Here is a 17967-nt window from a genome sequence, read left to right on the forward strand (position 1 = left end):
ATCAACCATCTTCTCTGCCCACAATGCCATGAGACTAGATAACAATCACAGGAAAAAAGCTGTAAAAAATACAAACACATGGAGGCTAAACAATACGCAATTAAACAACCAAGAAATCACTAAAGAAATCAAAGAGGAAATCAAACAATATCTAGAAACAAATGACAATGAAAACACAACAACCCAAAACCTATGGGACGCAGCAAAAGCAGTTCTAAGAGGGAAGTTTATAGCAATGCAGTCCTACCTTAAGAAACAAGAAAAATATCAAATAAACAACCTAACCTTACATCTAAAACAATTAGAGAAAGAAGAACAAAGAAAGCCCAAAGTGAGCAGAAGGAAAGAAATCATAAAGATTAGATCAGAAATAAATGAAAAAGAAAGGAAGGAAACAATAGCAAAGATCAATGAAACTAAAAGCTGGTTCTTTGAGAAGATAAAATTAATAAACCATTAGCCAGACTCATCAGGAAAAAAAGGGAGAAGACGCAAATCAACAGAATTAGAAATGAAAAAAGAGAAGTAACAACAGACACCACAGAAATACAAAAGATCATGAGAGACTACTACAAGCAACTATAGGCCAATAAATTGGATAACCTAGAAGAAATGGATAAATTCTTAGAAAAGTTCAATCCTCCAAGACTGAACCAGGAAGAAATAGAAAATATGAACAGACCAATCAAAAGCAGTGAAATTGAAACTGTGATTAAAAATCTCCCAACAAACAAAACTCCAGGGCCAGATGGATTCACAGGTGAATTCTATCAAACATTTAGAGAAGAGCTAACACCTATCCTTCTCAAACTCTTCCAAAATATAGCAGAAGGAGGAACACTCCCAAACTCATTCTACGAGGCCACCATCACCCTGATACCAAAACCAGGCAAAGATGTCACAAAAAAAGAAAATTACAGACCAAGATCACTGATGAATATAGATGCAAAAATCCTCCACAAAATACTAGCTAACAGAATCCAACAGCACATTAAAAAGATCATACACCATGATCAAGTGGGCTTTATCCCTGGGATACAAGGATTCTTCAATATATGGAAATCAATCAATGTGATACATCATATCAACAAACTGAAGGATAAAAACCATATGATCATCTCCAAAGATGCAGAAAAAGCTTTTGACAAAAGTCAACATCCATTTATGATAAAAACTCTCCAGAAAATGGGCAAAGAAGGAAATTACCTCAACATAATAAAAGCCATATATGAGAAACCAAAAGCCAACATCGTTCTAAAATGGGGAAAAACTGAAAGCACTCCCTCTAAGGACAGGAACAAGACAAGGGTGTTCACTCTCACCATTATTACTCAACATAGTTTTGGAAGTTTTAGCCACAGCAATCAGAGAAGATAATGAAATAAAAGGAATCCAAATTGGAAAAGAAGTAAAATTGTCACTCTTTGCAGATGACATGACATTATACATAGAAAACCCTAAAGACTCTATCACAAAACTGCTAGCACTAATCGATGAATTTAGTAAAGTAGCAGGATACAAAATTAATGCACAGAAACCTCTTGCATTCCTATACACTAACAATGAAAAAGCAGAAAGATAAATTAAGGAAACTCTCCCATTTACCACTGCAACAAAAAGAATAAAATACCTAGGAATAAACCTTCCTAAGGAGGCAAAAGACCTGTATGCAGAAAGCTATAAGACACTGATGAAAGAAATCAAAGACGATACAAAGAGATGGAGAGACATACCATGTTCTTGGATTGGAAGAATCAACATTGTGAAAATGACTGTACTACCCAAAGCAATTTACAGATTCAATGCAATCCCTATCAAATTTTCAACAGCATTTTTCACAGAACTAGAACAAGAAATCTTACAATTTGTATGGAAATGCAAAAGACCCCGAATAGCCAAAGCAATCTTGAAGAGGAAAGACAGAGTTGGTGGAATTAGGCTTCCTGACTTCAAACTATACTACAAGGCCACAGTGATCAAGAAAGTATGGTACTGGCACAAAAACAGAAAGGAAGATCAATGGAATAGAATAGAGAACTCAGAGGTAAATCCAAGCACATATGGGCAGCTTACCTTTGACAAAGGAGGCAAGAATATACAATGGAAAAAAGACAGCCTCTTCAATAAGTGGTGATGGGAAAACCGGACAGCTACATGGAAAAGAATGAAATCAGAACACTTCCTAGCACCATACACAAAATAAACTCCAAATGGATTAAAGACCTACATGTAAGGCCAGACACCAGAAAACTCCTCGAGGAAATCATAGGCAGAACACTCTATGACATCCATCAAAGCAAGATCCTTTTTCACCCACCTCCTAGAATAATGGAAATAAAATCAAGAATAAACAAATGGGACCTCATGAAACTTAAAAGCTTTTGCACAGCAAAAGAAACCATAAACAAGACAAGAAGGCAACCCTCAGAATGGGAGAAAATACTTGCCAATGAAGCAACGGACAAAGGATTAATCTCCAAAACATACAAGCAGCTCATGCAGCTTAATACCAAAAAACCAAATAACCCAATCCACACATGGGCGGAAGACCTAAATAGACATTTCTCCAAAGAAGACATACAGATGGCCAACAAACACATGAAAAGATGCTCAACATCACTAATCATTGGAGAAATGCAAGTCAAAGCCACAAGGAGGTATCACCTCACACCAGTCAGAATGGCCATCATCAAAACATCTAGAAACAATAAATGTTGGAAAGAGTGTGGAGAAAAGGGAACTCTCCTGTACTGTTGGTGGGAATGTAAGTTGGTATAGCCACTATGGAAAACAGTTTGGAGGTTCCTTCAAAAACTACAAATAGAACTACCATATGATCCAATAATCCCACTCCTGGGCATATACCCAGAGAAAACCATAATCCCAAAAGAAACATGTACCATAATGTTTATGGCAGCACTATTTACAATAGCCAGGCCATGGAAGCAACCTAAATGCTCATCAACAAATGAATGGATAAAGAAGATGTGGCACATATATACAATGGAATATTCCTCAGCTATAAAAAGGAATGAGATGGAGCTATATGTAATGAGGTGGATAGGCCTACAGTCTGTCATACACAGTGAAGTGAGCCAGAAAGAGAAAAACAAATATTGTATGCTAACTCATATATACGGAATCCAAAAAAAAAATGGTACTGATGAACCCAGTGACAGGACAAGAATAAGGATGCAGATGCAGGGAACGGACTGGAGGACACAGGGTCAGGGGGGCGGGGGACAAAAGAGAAGCTGGGACGAAGTGAGAGAGTAGCAAAGACATATATATACTACCAACTGTAAAACAAATAGCTAGTGGGAAGCTGCTGTATAACAAAAGGAGATCAACTCGATGATGGGTGATGCCTTGGAGGGCAGGGACACGGAGGGTGGGGTCAGTCGTGGGACGGAGGGTATATGGAGATATTTGTATAAATACAGCTGATTCACTTTGGTGTACCTCATAAGCTGGTATAAGAGTGTAAAGCAATTATATTCTAATAAAGAGCTTAAAAAAAATTTCTAAAAACATTAACATGGTCATCATAACAGCATTAGGGGTGATGGCTGTGGTGCATACTCACTGTGTCCTGCCCAGGGGGACACCTCCCCATGCCAGAAACTGCTTATTGGATAAAATTGAAGGAATATCTGAGCAGCAAGATCCAGGCGTCAGAGGCTTGTTTCCTGACGAAACTACTTCACCTTTTAACATCACTTCATACTGAGGGCCAAAAGGCTGAACAAATATTTTCAAGATCCTAGCAAAGAAAACATCTAAGTTCAATGTTCTGAATTCAGTTCTTTTCGCAACTATTGTCCTACACGCTTCCCTCATCCACGAGACTGAGCTGGTGCTGAAGATACATTGCATCTGCACCCTCAGAGCTTATGTTCTAGTGGAGCAGACAGAAAGGGAAGGAGATGGGCACAGTGGGAGAGAAGTTCATGGGCCACAGAGATAGTGAGGGATCCAGGAAGGGCTTAGAAAGCCTCCTGGGTGGGCGGGGGTGCTACCTCCATGGGAGGGGGTGGGCGATCACTCCCAGCACAAGTGTTTGCAGTTGCGCAGCCAGCACCTCTGCGCCCAGGGCCCAGCAGGCAGAGTACACTGAGGTGCTCGGGAACCAGGCAGGGGACAGGCCACGTGTGTCTCAGGACAGCAGGCTAAGCTACCTCTATCAAGCAAGTTCAAAGCTGGTGACAAGGGTACTCTGGCCACTGTAAGGTGATATTCTCTTATGATTTGGGCGCCAAAGTCACTGGCCTGGAGAAGGGGTGGGGAAAAGTATCTTTAACAACCAACAAGGTCAAATGATGGTTTCCTTGGAGGGAGAGAGGAGAAGCTAGTGAGAAATATCAAGAATGAGATGTTATTATTTACTTTTGTTAGAATATACTTGAAAATAGTGATTTCTTACTTTCCAGTTAGCTGGTTTAAAAGAAGATTTTTCAGTAAACGGAAAGATCTTAGGCTAAAAGAAAGAGCTGCAGCGGAGCTGTATAGTCTATCAGGCGAGGTGACGTATGTACTCTGTCCTTCAGGCTGTGGACCGAGCACATCTAACAAGCACAACTTGCCTTACCTCTCCTCACAGGCTTTGGCCTCCCTTGGAGAAAATGAAACTATAACTTCGTGCTCTTCTCCAGGTTTAAGGAACAGCTGCTCTGGATCCACTGAAAACTGACTTCCTTGATCTGGGATCTAAGTATTTACATAATTATAAGTCAATGCCTACCTGCAGACATGGCTTTCACACACTCACATGCCTAGTTGCTCTCACTGACAATGACTGGGCATTTCCCCCCTCCTTGCCCAGCAATGCCCCACCATCTTACTTTCTTGGAAAGGATACTTCTTTCTTCTCGTCCACAACAAACTATCCCCGCCCCATCCCTAATTCCTGGCCACGAACACCCCCTCACTCAGCCACACGTCTCAGAAATGATGTCTATACACGTGAAGCCCTCTCCTGCACCTCCATCCAGCCACAGGGTGACACAGTCTTCAGGAACGAATCTGGAGCTCTGTTCTTGTATCCACCATGTTAGGCGTCCCAGCTGAACTTCCTTATCTGTTTTCTGCTCATGTAACACTGGCTCTGAAAGCCTGGGCTCAGATTCTTCTGTCTGACCCCCCCATCCCCCCAGCCCTCGGACAAGGTCAGCATCACAGCAACCTTCAGAACCTGAGGTGACACAGTCTCAGCCTGGGAAATAATTTACAGCTTCTGACACAAATTCCCACCTTGATATCCAAGTAGACATCAATATTCCCAGCATTTTTCAAAGGTAAGTACTGCCTTGTCGAGGAAGCCACACTGGCAAACAAGTGCATAGTCTAAAGGATGGGGTAAAACAGGCATTTTTAAAAAATGTCACACTTAGAAAGAAATCAACCTGAACATAAGATAACAGCAAAGAGAGGAGTTTGGGGTACCTGCAGGTCTTTCGGAGCGTGTATCCTGGCTATTCCTGTTCTTGCTTGAAGACTGATACTTTTAATGACTGGTGTAGGATTTGGACTGTCAACTTCTATATCAACTCTTGCCAAGAATTCTTCTGCTGAGTCTAGAATCTCTATAAAAAGTCATTCTTTTAGTTCAGACACCAGAGTTACTTAATTCTAAATGCCACACATGGTCCAACACTACGCCCTCAGGGGGCACAAAAAATCTTAAGCAAAATGACTTTTTTTTTTTTTAGCAAAATGACTTTTTAAAGAACTCAGAGAGGAACACAAATGAGTAGAGGAGAAAAAGGAAGAAAACATATAATTGGTAGATGAGATAACATCAGTTAACAGAAAAGATCCCAAAAGGTTTTCAGGGGTACTTGCTTGGGTTATCCACAACTGGATGAGTCTGACCCAAAAAAGCATCCTCTCTGCCCAATTTTAAAACAACATAAAATATCTGACAAATTACAGTAAATATCTGACACATTTACTGACAGAAGAAATAAGCCTCAACTTTGTAGTTTATTTAGCTACAGAGTAGAGCAAATCCCATAAAACATAAACACGATACCTGAGGAAGCAACTTGTTTCTTTGGACTATGGAAAAGAACCCAAATTATCAGAAATTCTGGATCCTGTAAAATAAAAAAATTTTGCATATACAGTGAGAGAAAAGTGGTTTAGAAAATTAGCTTCCCCCTTAGTTCTAAGCCAGCCCTTCAGTCCCCCAGCTCACCTGTCCATCATCGCTGGCAGGCATCGTGTGGTTGATCACTGACGGGGCAGCCAGCTGAGCAATCGCATGGGCATGAGGAACAGCCTTCAGAGCCGCATGGATGGGCTCCTTGGAAAAGGTGAAGCAGCGCCAGGCTACGGCATTCTGTCAGAAATGGGAGAAACCGCTTCAGTAGAGCCAATGTGTCGTGTTGGGTAAGATGCAAAATTGTTCACAGGTTTTAATAAAAACATTTACTTTCCTAAGAGAATTTAACCAAGGATGCTCTTAGCTGCATCTACAGCTCCAAGTCAACATGCTCTGTGAAGGCTTCCTCACTGAGCGGAGTACTTACAGCATTAATAACAAGTCTCACTGGGATGCTGGCGTGTGTCTTGTTTACCAGCTTTAAAGGCAGAGCTTTCCAGCTTCCGTAAGTCAAGTCACCAAAATCAAGAACATCTCTCTTTTCTGTTTCTACCTAATTATGGGGGAAAAGGGGGAATTTATAAAAACAATATATTATAAATATCACAGCTTATGTTCATATCACTGCCCCCTTCAGCCACAAAGAATCAGCATTAAAGATAAACTTAGCTAAGATTCCCAGGGCTATTTCACAATTGTTGCTTGCTACAAAAATAAATGTTAAATTCTTTTTTTGAGGTAGTCCAAGTACCCAAATATACTACAGAACAAAGCAATAGCTTAGTTGCTGTTACTCTGCGAAGACAAACTGACAACTTTACAAAACACAGGCCTCTCATGACCTTCCATGACTCTACTATTACACCACCAACTTCTCAATTCCCTCCAAGACATACGCTGGCATCTTTGGATTTAGTCCAAATTCTGACAACACTGAAAATGTTTAAAATGATATCCAAAGAGACAGGTCACAAGTTTAAACTGAATACCCATCATTACAACAGACTGACTTCTTTTAACATGGGAGACCAACCTAACACAGAGCCTCGCACCCACATGTGTAAAAACGCTGGATAATATTTAACACACACACCACTTTTTTTGTCCTAGCCCAACATAAAATAAAGGGAGAACAAAAGCAGTGATAGCCCATGAGGGTCTGGGGTCAATGTGCCTCCTGGGGGTGGAGCTTGCACACCTCCTGGGAGCAGGAGGCAAGCCTGAGTGCATGTGGGTGAGGTTGACGGGATGCACCTGCTCCACATGCAAGAATACAGGCAAGTGCCTTTATATGAAAAGGGAACTGGAAAAGCTCGGCTTGGGCATCTGAGAAGACAACAGAGTGCTCGCCCAGGGATGGGTGGGCACTGGAAACTATCCACAAGAAAGTGAAACCCCAGGCCTGAGCCACACCAGGGAGGTGGTCCACGCTGCAAGTCACAGAAACCTTCGTGCCCCCAGCATTTACACAAAATGCTCCCCAGAGGCACTTTGAAAAACCAGGATTCATGGGATTTCCATAGCAAAAAGCAGCCTCTGTGAATGTGAGCTCACATTTAACAATTTAAAATATCAATTAAAAAATCAGAAACCACATGAAGAAAATGATCAGAGAGAACCACCGAAACTAACCAGTGGAAGAATTATCACTCAAAGAACTAGAAATAATCTGAAATAAATTATAAATACAGATAAGAGAATAGACTCCGTTTAGAAGGGAAAAGCAGAAGATTCAAGAAGCAAGGATAAACAAAAAAATGTATAAATAACTTGATCAATCTGTTGAAATTTAATGTTGGGGTTCTAAAACCATTTGGAAGTAAAATATCAAAGATAATATGGAAAGAGAAGCTCAGCATTAAAGTGATTCAAGCTTCCTGTGCTGTCTGTGAATAGAATGAGCTCCTGATGAATTTCAGATCCGAGTAAATAATTAAAAAACAAAACAAAACAAAACAAAAAAGGGGAAAGAAATGTGTAACTTCCAAACTAATGCAAATGCAGAAGAAGGGGACTTCCCAGGTGGCACAGTGGTTAAGACTCCATGCTCCCAATGCAGGGGACCCGGGTTTAATCCCTGGTCAGAGAACTAGATCCCACATGCATGCCACAACTAAGGAGCCTGCCTGATGTAACTAAGACCAAACACAATCAAATAAATAATTTCTTTTTTTAAATGCACAAGAATGATTAAAGAAAAATCCAATCTGTCCAGTAGGAGTCAAGAAAGGTGGGATAAAAAAACAGCAATTTTAAGAGACATTATAATGAAATAGAGATTGAAGACAGAGAAATAAAGAGATGGAAATAGATATACCAGGAAATTACTAAACCAAAGAAGACAGACAATATTAACATCGGACAAAATATACTTGAAGACAATATGGGGAAAGAGTGTTTACTTAGAAAGTAACTATTCCACCTGGAAGACAACAAGTGCACTAACACAGAGCGGCAGGAGGCCCAGGACAGAGCAACAGAGTTAAACACCAAGAGAAATCAGCAGGCCCACAGGTGTGTCTACAATCAGAGCCGAGAGAGGCCTACCCAAGCTAAGGGACACGCACAAGAACTTTGCACCTGAGAGCAGGAAGAGCCCTTCCTTTCAAGCACAAGAAACATTAACACAAACTCACCAACCCATGTGCTGACCACAAAGCTGGGGGAGAGGGCAGAAGGCAGCCAAAACGCTCCCAACACATCTGCAAAGTCTACGCGAACTTTAAAATATGGACAACAATTCAGTTTCCCAGAAGAGAAGATCCAGAAAGTCTCTGGTCGACTTCAGCAATGTGGATAGAACAGCTAACCGACCATATTCGTCAGTTCTGAAGCATATGTGTAACATGGGATACAACACTTTAAAAAACATACAAATTTAGAAATATGGCTATTTCTACTGTCTATTGAATCAATAAACAAGTTTTTTTTCCCTGGTTTCGTTGAGAAATAATTGATATACAGTACAGCATGATGATGTGATTACACACATTGTGAAATGACCACCACAATAGGTTCAGCCCATGTCCATCTTCTCATACAGACAGAACAAAAAGAAAAAAAGATTTCAGAGAACTCATAGGACCTACTCTCATAGCACCTTTCCTGTACACCGTACACAGTATCAGCTGTAATCACCGTGCTGTGTTACATCCCTAGGATTTACTCACCTCAACAACTAACAACTGGGCCCCTACTACGTGCCACATAAACAAGAGAGACACTTCCTGCTCCCAAGGGGCTTACACGCTGAGGGGCAAGGAGGCCCAGACAACAACACACAGGGAAACGTTCAGTACGCCAGCTGCTGACAGTGCTAGACAGAAAAGTAAAGCGGGCTAAAGGGCCATGGGAGGGTTGGATGGGGGCTGGGTGCACCTGCACGGAGACTGAGAAGATGTGGTGAGTGTCCCCATCAGAAAACTGATGCGTCCAACCTCTGATGAGGGTCGTCAACCCCGCAGGCTCTTCGCCTCAGCTGCCTTCACGCCCACAAAGCCGAGTTTCCGTGTGCATCCACACTGAACCCACAGCACTTTCAGATCTCTACGTGGTGCTGTCACTGAACATGGTTCCAAGTGAAACACTAGTTCACAGAACACAGGGCGGCCGTTCTGGTTTATCCTGTACACTGATATTCAAGATCTCCCCATCTAACCACTTCCCATACTGTTTCTTAAAGTGATATCTAAAAGGTGAATGTGGGACTTCCCTGGTGGTCCAGTGGTTAAGAATATGCCTTCCAACGCAGGGGACAAAGGTTGCCACCTGCTGAGTGGCAACTAAGCCCATGTGCCACAACTACTGAGCCCAAGTGCCACAACTAGAGAGATGCCCATGAACCACAATGAAAGATCCTGCATGCCAAAATGAAGATTCTGCATGCCACAGCTAAGACCCGATGCAGCCAAAAAAAAAAAAAAGTAAATAAATATTAAAAAAAAAAAAGGCAAATGCATAACATTCAACATTTACAAACCACTATGAATAATCCCTGGATTTGGTTAAATTTCTTAGTCTCCTTTTTTTTTAAAAAAAACTAGTTCTATCAAGTGACTTTTTGGAATGCCCCAAACTAACACGCATTCAAATAATTATAGGAAAGCTAATGCCTTACCCTCAAGGTGTGAATTTGAAGGAATTTTCTGAGGGATACTTTTTTGGAGCAGGCAAAAACAAGCCTTATTTTATACTTGGAATACAGGGTCTTACCTGACTATGTTACATTTAAAATTTTAGTCCAACCAAAGGAAAAAAAAGAAAAAAGAAAAAACCGTAGAGTTGAAGAACCAAGGAATGGGAGAAAATAATCACAAAGCATAATTATTGGCAGGGATTTATACTCTAGAATATAAGGAACATCTACAAGAATTGGTAACGACATTCAAAACAAAAGTGGGCAAGAAATATGAACAGGCAGTTCAAAGAAGAGGAAGCCAGGACGGCTAACAGACACATAAAAAGATGCTCAGCGTTACAGTAATATGAGCATGCCAGCCACAACTGGAACTTCACATCCAAGAAGGAGGCAGACAATTCAATCAAAGATAACACATCAGCAACACTAGGAACTCTCACACATTTCTTCAGGGAACATAAATTAGCAATCTGGCAACAGCCAGCCAAAACTATATATACTACAAAATGTCATGTTTGCTATAGCTACCACGTGGAGCCTTCATCAAGTTAGGAAAGAAATTTAACGGTTTTACCAACGTGGCCTCTGTATAAAATCCCTGAACTACCTCTTGTGGGGAACACTGTTTCCCAGTCAAATCCTGCTGGACCTTTAGGGCCCAATTATGCCTCCAGGAGGGCTCTCCTGGCCTGGCTAATGCTGAACCATCCCTTACCCCTGTGGTTCCCAAACTCATCTGTAGGCTGGACCCAGACCCCGGATGACACCTCAGACCAGTGAAATCATGATCTCTGGGCCTGGGACACGAAGTTGGGCACGTGATTCCAATGAGCAGACCAATCCACTGTGACTTATGTGAGCCTCTCAAAATACGACAACCTCAAATACTGCTTTAGTTTTCATTTCTGCTACAAAAATGTAGTCTGTTTAAGGGCAGGTTCAAAAGCCTGGTTAGTGGAATGTATTGAAACACAGAAAATCAATGACATTGGTTCTCAAGTGGGGGTAATGTGGTAACGTCTGGACACGTTTTTGGTTGTCACAACTGGGGGAAAGGAGGTACTACTGACGCCTAGTGAGCGGAGACCAGGGATGCTGCTAAGCACGCCACGCTGCCCAAGACAGCCTCCACCCACGACAAAAACCACCCAGCCTGAAACGTCCACAGTGACAAAGCTGAAAATCCATGCCCTGCAGCAAGCACTGCAGAGCTGACTGAAAAATACATAAAATGGCACTTACACAAAAAGTAAAAGATTACCAAGAGTTTATAACATGAGAACTTCCACAAGCTCTATTTCCTCCTCCACACCCTAGGCAATTAAACTGCTGAGCTAAGGCAGTAAGTAGAGCCCTGGGGAAAGTAAGGAAAGACATGTGCACTGGGAAAGAAACCCCAAACAGCCCTCACCAGCCTCCTCGAGGTGCCCCCACTCACCCCACATCACATCTTGAAAGAGGATCACAGTTAGGGCTTCGCTAAATCAAACAACAAAGAAACTGCAGTGGGAGAAGCTCAGAACACCAGTGAAGGTGGTTGAACATACACTTCAATCCCACATCCACTAGCCTCTCATCATCAGGCAGAGCTGTTTTGCTCTTCCAGCTTTTTACCCGCCTCACCTCCCTCTGGTGTACAGCCACACTTGTTAACTAAGGTTGAAATCTGTTACACTTTGCTTACAAACACCTTAGCAAGTGTATCTGTGCTTCTGTAAAACAACAGAAATAATTTTAAGCGTTTGTTTTCTTTTGTTTTTCCAGCCACACTGTGCAGCTTGTGGGATCTTAGTTGCCTGACCAGGAATCAAACCTGGGCCACAGAAGTGAAAACACTGAGTCCTAACCACTGGACAACCAGGGAATTCTCAGAAATAATTTTAACTTTTGGAATAAGAAGATATTAAGAGCCAATGTCTACCTCGATTATAACTTTCTCGCACATACACACACAAATTCATTTTACCCAAATAATGCTTCTAAGGTTAAACAGCCTCATTAAAATGCCAGGTAAGACAAAGACCCGCTTACAGTCACCTCGATCACAGGGGTCTCGGCAATGGCAGTGAGGACGACCCTGCTCGCCAGAGCTTCTGCCTGTGCCACTGTCTCCACGTCAGCTGAAAACGGCCAAGAAGCAACACTGAATATGCATCGGAAAATCCCAGGACCGGACGGTATGAAGAGCACTTTTATCTCTTCTGTGGCATGAGGTCTTATGATGACTTTATTCTTGAAAACTAAACAAGGATAAGCTGAAAGATCCACCTTAAAAAAAAAAAAAAAAAAAAAAAAGAGCCACATGCTCTGTTAAGAAATAACTTCACATTGAAAATCAGAAAGAAAAACCAATGAGTTTAAGATCCCTTTCCCTCGTCACTTAAACTATCAAATCTAGACATATTAGCTCTTGAAAATTACCCAGGCCTTATAACTCGCTATCTGGAAAATACAATTAATCAAAATTATAAGAACTTTTTCTTTTTTTGGCTGCACTGCACAGCTTGCGGGACCTCAGCTTCCCTGACCAGGGACTGAACCCAGGCCACTGCAGTGAAAGCACCGAATTCTAACCACTGGACCACCAGGGAACTCCCATAAGGAGTTTCAAAGATAAGTTATTTTTACCTTCACCTTCTTTGAAAATGGGAGCAACTTCCAGCCCTGGACGTCACCCTGGGTCCCGCCTCCCACCCAGGACATCACCTAGGACCTGGTCTCTGCAGCTGTGTAACACAGGGGGTTAGCCTGATCCCCAATGTTCCTTGTCAGGCCTCCAGGTCTGCAATTATGACTCACTCCAACCCCTCCCTCCTCACTGTAAATGGGGATCTCCTTTTTTACTCCCACTTCCAGAGACAACATTACATCCTACATGCTCCTAAAAAAGGCCTCCAATCTCACCGCCTTTCACCCCCCACCCTTTCTCCAATCACCTGCCTTTCCTCTACCCTCAGGATCAGAGGGGAAAAGCTGGAGAAAGGGAGAGAGAAAGCAGATAGTCTTATTTTATCAGGTAAAGCAAGATTATCACTAGGAGGTAAGAGGGGAGAGTAAGCCTGTTCACCGATGTTTGTCTGCGAGGAGCTGCTGACAGTGTTTCCCATCCTCCCTACTCACTGACACCCACAGGGTCTAGGGTCTAGAACCTCATCAGCTATAACTGATCATGTGAGAGACCCCTGCTCTAATGTTAAAACTGTATTTCCAGGTATTTCAAAAGATCACGTAAGAACATGATCAGATAAATTCACTTACTAAATGAAGGCACAGGTTCTAAGAGTAACTTGTTCCTTTTTGGGTTTTTTGGTTTTGTTTTGGTTTGGATAAATGACAGTAACTTATATTCAATCACATTTAACAAAACCAACAAGCAGAGATCAGAAACTTGGAGCTCCAGTGGTTTAAACGATAGCACTAAAAGCGTATTTACATGACTTTATAAATAAGTAACAATGAAATATAATGGTTAATAAACAGTAACACCCAATGGACACCGAGAAACACATTCAGATTTCACTTTCACTGGAAGTACTACAACAAAAGGGGAACCAAGAAAAAGATACCATTCCAATGATTCTGTGCAAAGTATACGGTGGGGGACAGGATCCCTCGTATAAAAGGAAGTACTAGGGGAAAAGAAGGCTCCAGCATTAATCGTAATGCAATCGCTATGTCAGAGAAGAAAGACACAGAAAGCTCACCTTTTCACCGTTGACACTAACACTGAGGACCCTGATGCTGACCTGCAGCCAGCGGTCAGTGGGATTCAGGACACTGAGGTAGGTCTGTGAAGCGATGCCAACACAGCACGCGTGAGGAAACTTCAGCTCCTCAGGCACTCTTACTTTCCCTGGGTAGAAATACAGCAAGTCAAAATGCATTCCCAACACCTTACCAGAAGCACAGCTGGTTAAATGGAAACCTTTACATGAGACTACCTGTCGACACCTGAGAGCTATGGTTTTATGAAGTGCCCCAGATCTAAACAGGAGTCTCCCAATTCTGCATACACCACAGCAGACACTGGTCAGTAATTTCCTCCTGTGGCATCCAGCCCATGAGGAAAACAAAGTTGATCAAACTCAAAAATGCACAACTAATCAACTCTTAGGTGTTACTGCCTATTAGTAATCTCTTCCTTTTTTCTCCTATAAGTATAAGGCACTGCTTAACACAATGAGAAACGACAAAGGCTCTACTGATTTTTAACATGATGGCCAAGCTTTTCACCATCTTTACGCAGTTACTGTGGAATTTCCTTCAGAAGAAAAGAGGGCAAAACCAGTCTTGCTGCAGTGGCCGTCAGCACGATGTCAGGAAAGCACAGCACCCAGCCCTGCTCCCGAGTGACCATGAGCATGAGCACAGGCAGCTCAGCCACTATGGGCAGAGGCAGAGCGGAAGGGTGCTGCCTCTCACTCCCACGTAAATCACCCTCGAAGACTTAAAAGCGGGCAGGAGATTCCCTCCTTCAGGGAGGTGACTCTAAAACTAGGAACTTCCTAGTTGAAATAACAGCAGAATTCCAAGTTCAGAGCACAAGAGAGAAACAGAAAGACAAAGGCATTGGGAGTTTTACCTGCGTTAAGTTTTTATGTTTTTCTAAGACTACTCTGGGACACTTGCACAGAAATGTTATCGTCTGTGTTCCAAATTCAGGATAAAGAAAAAAACTTACATGGAAATCGGGCTAATCAGTTATCTCCTTGAAACAAACTAGTTTGGGACTTCTCTGGTGGCACAGTGGTTAAGAATCTGCCTGCCAATGCAGGGGACACAGGTTCAAGCCCTGGTCCGGGAAGATCCCACATGCCACAGAGGAGCTAAGCCCGTGTACAACAACTACTGAGCCTGTGCTCTAGAGCCTGCAAGCCACAACTACTGAGCCCACGTGCTGCAGCTACTGAAGCCCTCACGCCTAGAGCCTGTGCTCCGCAACAAGAGAAGCCACCACACTGAGAAGCCCACGTACTGCAACGAAGAGTAGCCCCCGCTCACTGCAACTAGAGAAAGCCACGCAAAGCAACAAAGACCCAACTCAGCCAATAAATTAAATAATTAAAAAAAAGGAAACAAACTACCTTTATAGTCGCCACTGAGAAAATTCAATTTTTAAATAACAGCAACCAACAACAAGCAGTAACAGAGAAAAAGCATCTTACCAAATCCTGACATCACTCCTGAATCCCATGGTTCAATTCCACAATCTGGACCAAGAGGCTGTGCAGGAAGAAGTTTGGCTGTACTTAGAAGATTCTGATTGAAGGTGTTAGAATATGGGTTACAAAGGGAAGAGGCAGCCATCAGTCCTGAGTCCATGTTCTGTCCTAGACAAAAGCCCACAGCCACAGAGCTCTGGATGTGTTCTCCTGTGATGGCAGCAGGATGACAGCTTCCTGGGAGCCCACAGGCTGTGGCACCACTGCCCCGGCACCGAGGCAGGGTGGCACCTCCGGCTGGAGGTAGGGCTCCTGAGCACGGCTGGGCACAGGGAGCCACAGGGACGGGACGGTGCACTGAGAGTGCAGGGCCCGAGAGGGGCACGTGCTGCTTTGCGGGAGCAGGGCCACGGCCCTCAGTGCTAGGGACAGAGGCCTGGGGAGGGCCCTGGCCACCAAATGCGCTGTCGGCAGCGGATGTGTCTGCAGGAGTCATGCGTCCACCGTCATGCACAGATGCCTGGAGGGACACAGGGAGGCGTGGTGTGGCCAGCAGGGCCCAATGGCCAAGGCCCAACTCGCTCAGCAGAGCCGGGCTGACCTGGTCCAGTTCACTGGGGTTTGAGGTCACACCCACCACACTAGTTTCTGACAGATCTTCACTGTTGGAGGTAAGCTCTCTACTCGATCTGAAGTTCGGTTTTACATCTTCACGTCTGCTACTCAGAGAAGTAATTTCAGTCACTTTTTCTGTGTCCAAGTTCTTCTGGATAATATACGATAATGCTCCTTTTCCTCTACTGTGAAATGGACTTTTTTCTCGTAACTTATCCGGAGCCCGCTCCTGAGACAGAATTGGACTGGCCTGAATAATTGTGGTGCTCAACTCACTGGTGATATCACCCTGTGTGACAAAAAACGTTCAGCAATTATCCACAGATAAAGTGAATATTACAAATGCAAACCATGCTGATATACCCTCAAAGAATAGAGATCTATATGACATTATTTCCCTGAAAAAAAGGTGGCTTATACAAAGTAATTCTGTAGCTGTAAAATGCAGGATTAAAAGTTAGAAAATCTGTATTGATTGTTTTTACCAATTTACAGGACCAGAAACAAGTAGTTTGGTTTAGTAACTTAGTGGGTAGGCTAAGGAACAACTCACTGGAGGAGCCTGCACTGCACACCCGCAACAGTCACATGCAGCTGGTTACAAACTGAACACTGTCACGTTCACAAAACACACCCAGGTAGTAAAATTCTAGCTTCTCCCACACAAATCTCTCAGACCTCTCCTTCGCTCCCACCCCAACGGCCACGACCCTGGTCTGAGCCTGCGCTGCCCCCCGCCTCATGAGTCCAGCCGCCCAGTGTCAAATCCTCCTGGTTCTAATCTCACCCATCAATTCTGCCTCCGCTGCAAGGAGCTTTCAAAACATGAACACAGGGCATGTCTGTGTCCTGCTTAGGAGCCTTCAAACTCCCAAATTTTATATCAACAACATCATGGTCTGGCTTCCCCTCTTTTCTCCACATACACGATTCACTGCAGCCACTCCAAACTTCCTGGGGGCCCTCAAATGCAGTGTGTGCTTTGCAATTCCCTGCCTCCCCCATGCCTGATTCCAGATAATCCTCCCACCAAGCTTCAGTGGACACGCTGCCTGGTCAGACTGTCAATCACCTCCTGAATCTCTCACAGCACATTTCACTACACTGTGTGTCCTGCACGGCCTCCACCAGACTAAGAGTTTTGAGGGCAGATACTAAAATATTTGAACTTATAGTGCCTACCCAGCACAAGTGGCTGCTTGAGCAAAACTCAGACACACACACACACACACACACACACACACACTTATTTTAAAGGTAAAAGAGCAACAGAAATTAGGCCTGAACTCGAGTCTAAATCCTTCATCAGTAAGACTTCAGCACCAGAAGCCTGAGTAACGAAATAACAGAAGTGCTCCCACCTTGCAGTCCTCAAGGCCACAATCTGAGGCCGTGGCACGACAGGTGCTCTCTCGTTCAGACACGTAGGTCAGCCTGCTGACACTGGCCTGTGGACACGTCAGCTGGGACGACTCCCTCTCACAGGGGGGGTTCTGTGGGTGAGCTGCTGAACTGAAAGACTCCAGGGCACACCTGGAAGAGAAAACACCTGTGCCTGGACTTGTCCATCCCCTAACTTAACATTGTCTACAGTGACAGGAAGCCCTTCCTGCTTGCCTCCAACACTGTCAACCTGCACTACCGTCTATCCCAGCTGCATATACAACTGAACACTGGATTCGTTCTTTTTACCCTTAATTATCTAAAACTGTAAGTTATAGTCCTATTGAATGAATCTGGTAAGCTAATGAAAAAGAAAAATGTCGTGGCAGTTTCATTAATAAGTTGCATATACAATCACATAACAAAGTCAGCTGTTCATTCAACAAAAATTTACTGAATACCTGATATAGAGCAGTGAGCAGAGCACTTGCCAATTCCTGCCTTCAAAGAGCAAAGATGAAGACACGAATCACGTGGATGAGTGCAAAGTGATGGGAACAGCCACA

General features: G+C 43.3%; 1 protein-coding gene across 10 annotated transcripts in view; it reads right to left on the reverse strand.

Moving 5' to 3' along the window:
• Positions 1–17967, reverse strand: part of CEP192 (centrosomal protein 192) — a 110039-nt gene that overhangs the window by 43223 nt on the left and 48849 nt on the right. For all 10 annotated transcript variants that reach the window (XR_009048070.1, XR_009048071.1, XM_057699773.1 and 7 more), the window contains 11 exons: positions 17380–17551; positions 15407–16307; positions 13946–14094; positions 12279–12509; positions 6531–6656; positions 6197–6340; positions 6032–6095; positions 5443–5582; positions 5251–5343; positions 4589–4707; positions 3587–3763 (listed from right to left, as the gene is read on the reverse strand). Coding sequence is in view for 8 of the 10 variants with exons in the window: in XM_057699773.1 (XP_057555756.1) it covers positions 3587–3763; positions 4589–4707; positions 5251–5343; positions 5443–5582; positions 6032–6095; positions 6197–6340; positions 6531–6656; positions 12279–12509; positions 13946–14094; positions 15407–16307; positions 17380–17551 (2316 nt within the window). In the remaining 2 variants the exon portion in view is untranslated. The remainder of the gene's footprint in view (positions 1–3586; positions 3764–4588; positions 4708–5250; positions 5344–5442; positions 5583–6031; positions 6096–6196; positions 6341–6530; positions 6657–12278; positions 12510–13945; positions 14095–15406; positions 16308–17379; positions 17552–17967) is intronic.

This window comes from Hippopotamus amphibius, chromosome 11 (genome assembly GCF_030028045.1).
Source record: "Hippopotamus amphibius kiboko isolate mHipAmp2 chromosome 11, mHipAmp2.hap2, whole genome shotgun sequence".
Lineage (NCBI taxonomy): Eukaryota > Metazoa > Chordata > Mammalia > Artiodactyla > Hippopotamidae > Hippopotamus > Hippopotamus amphibius.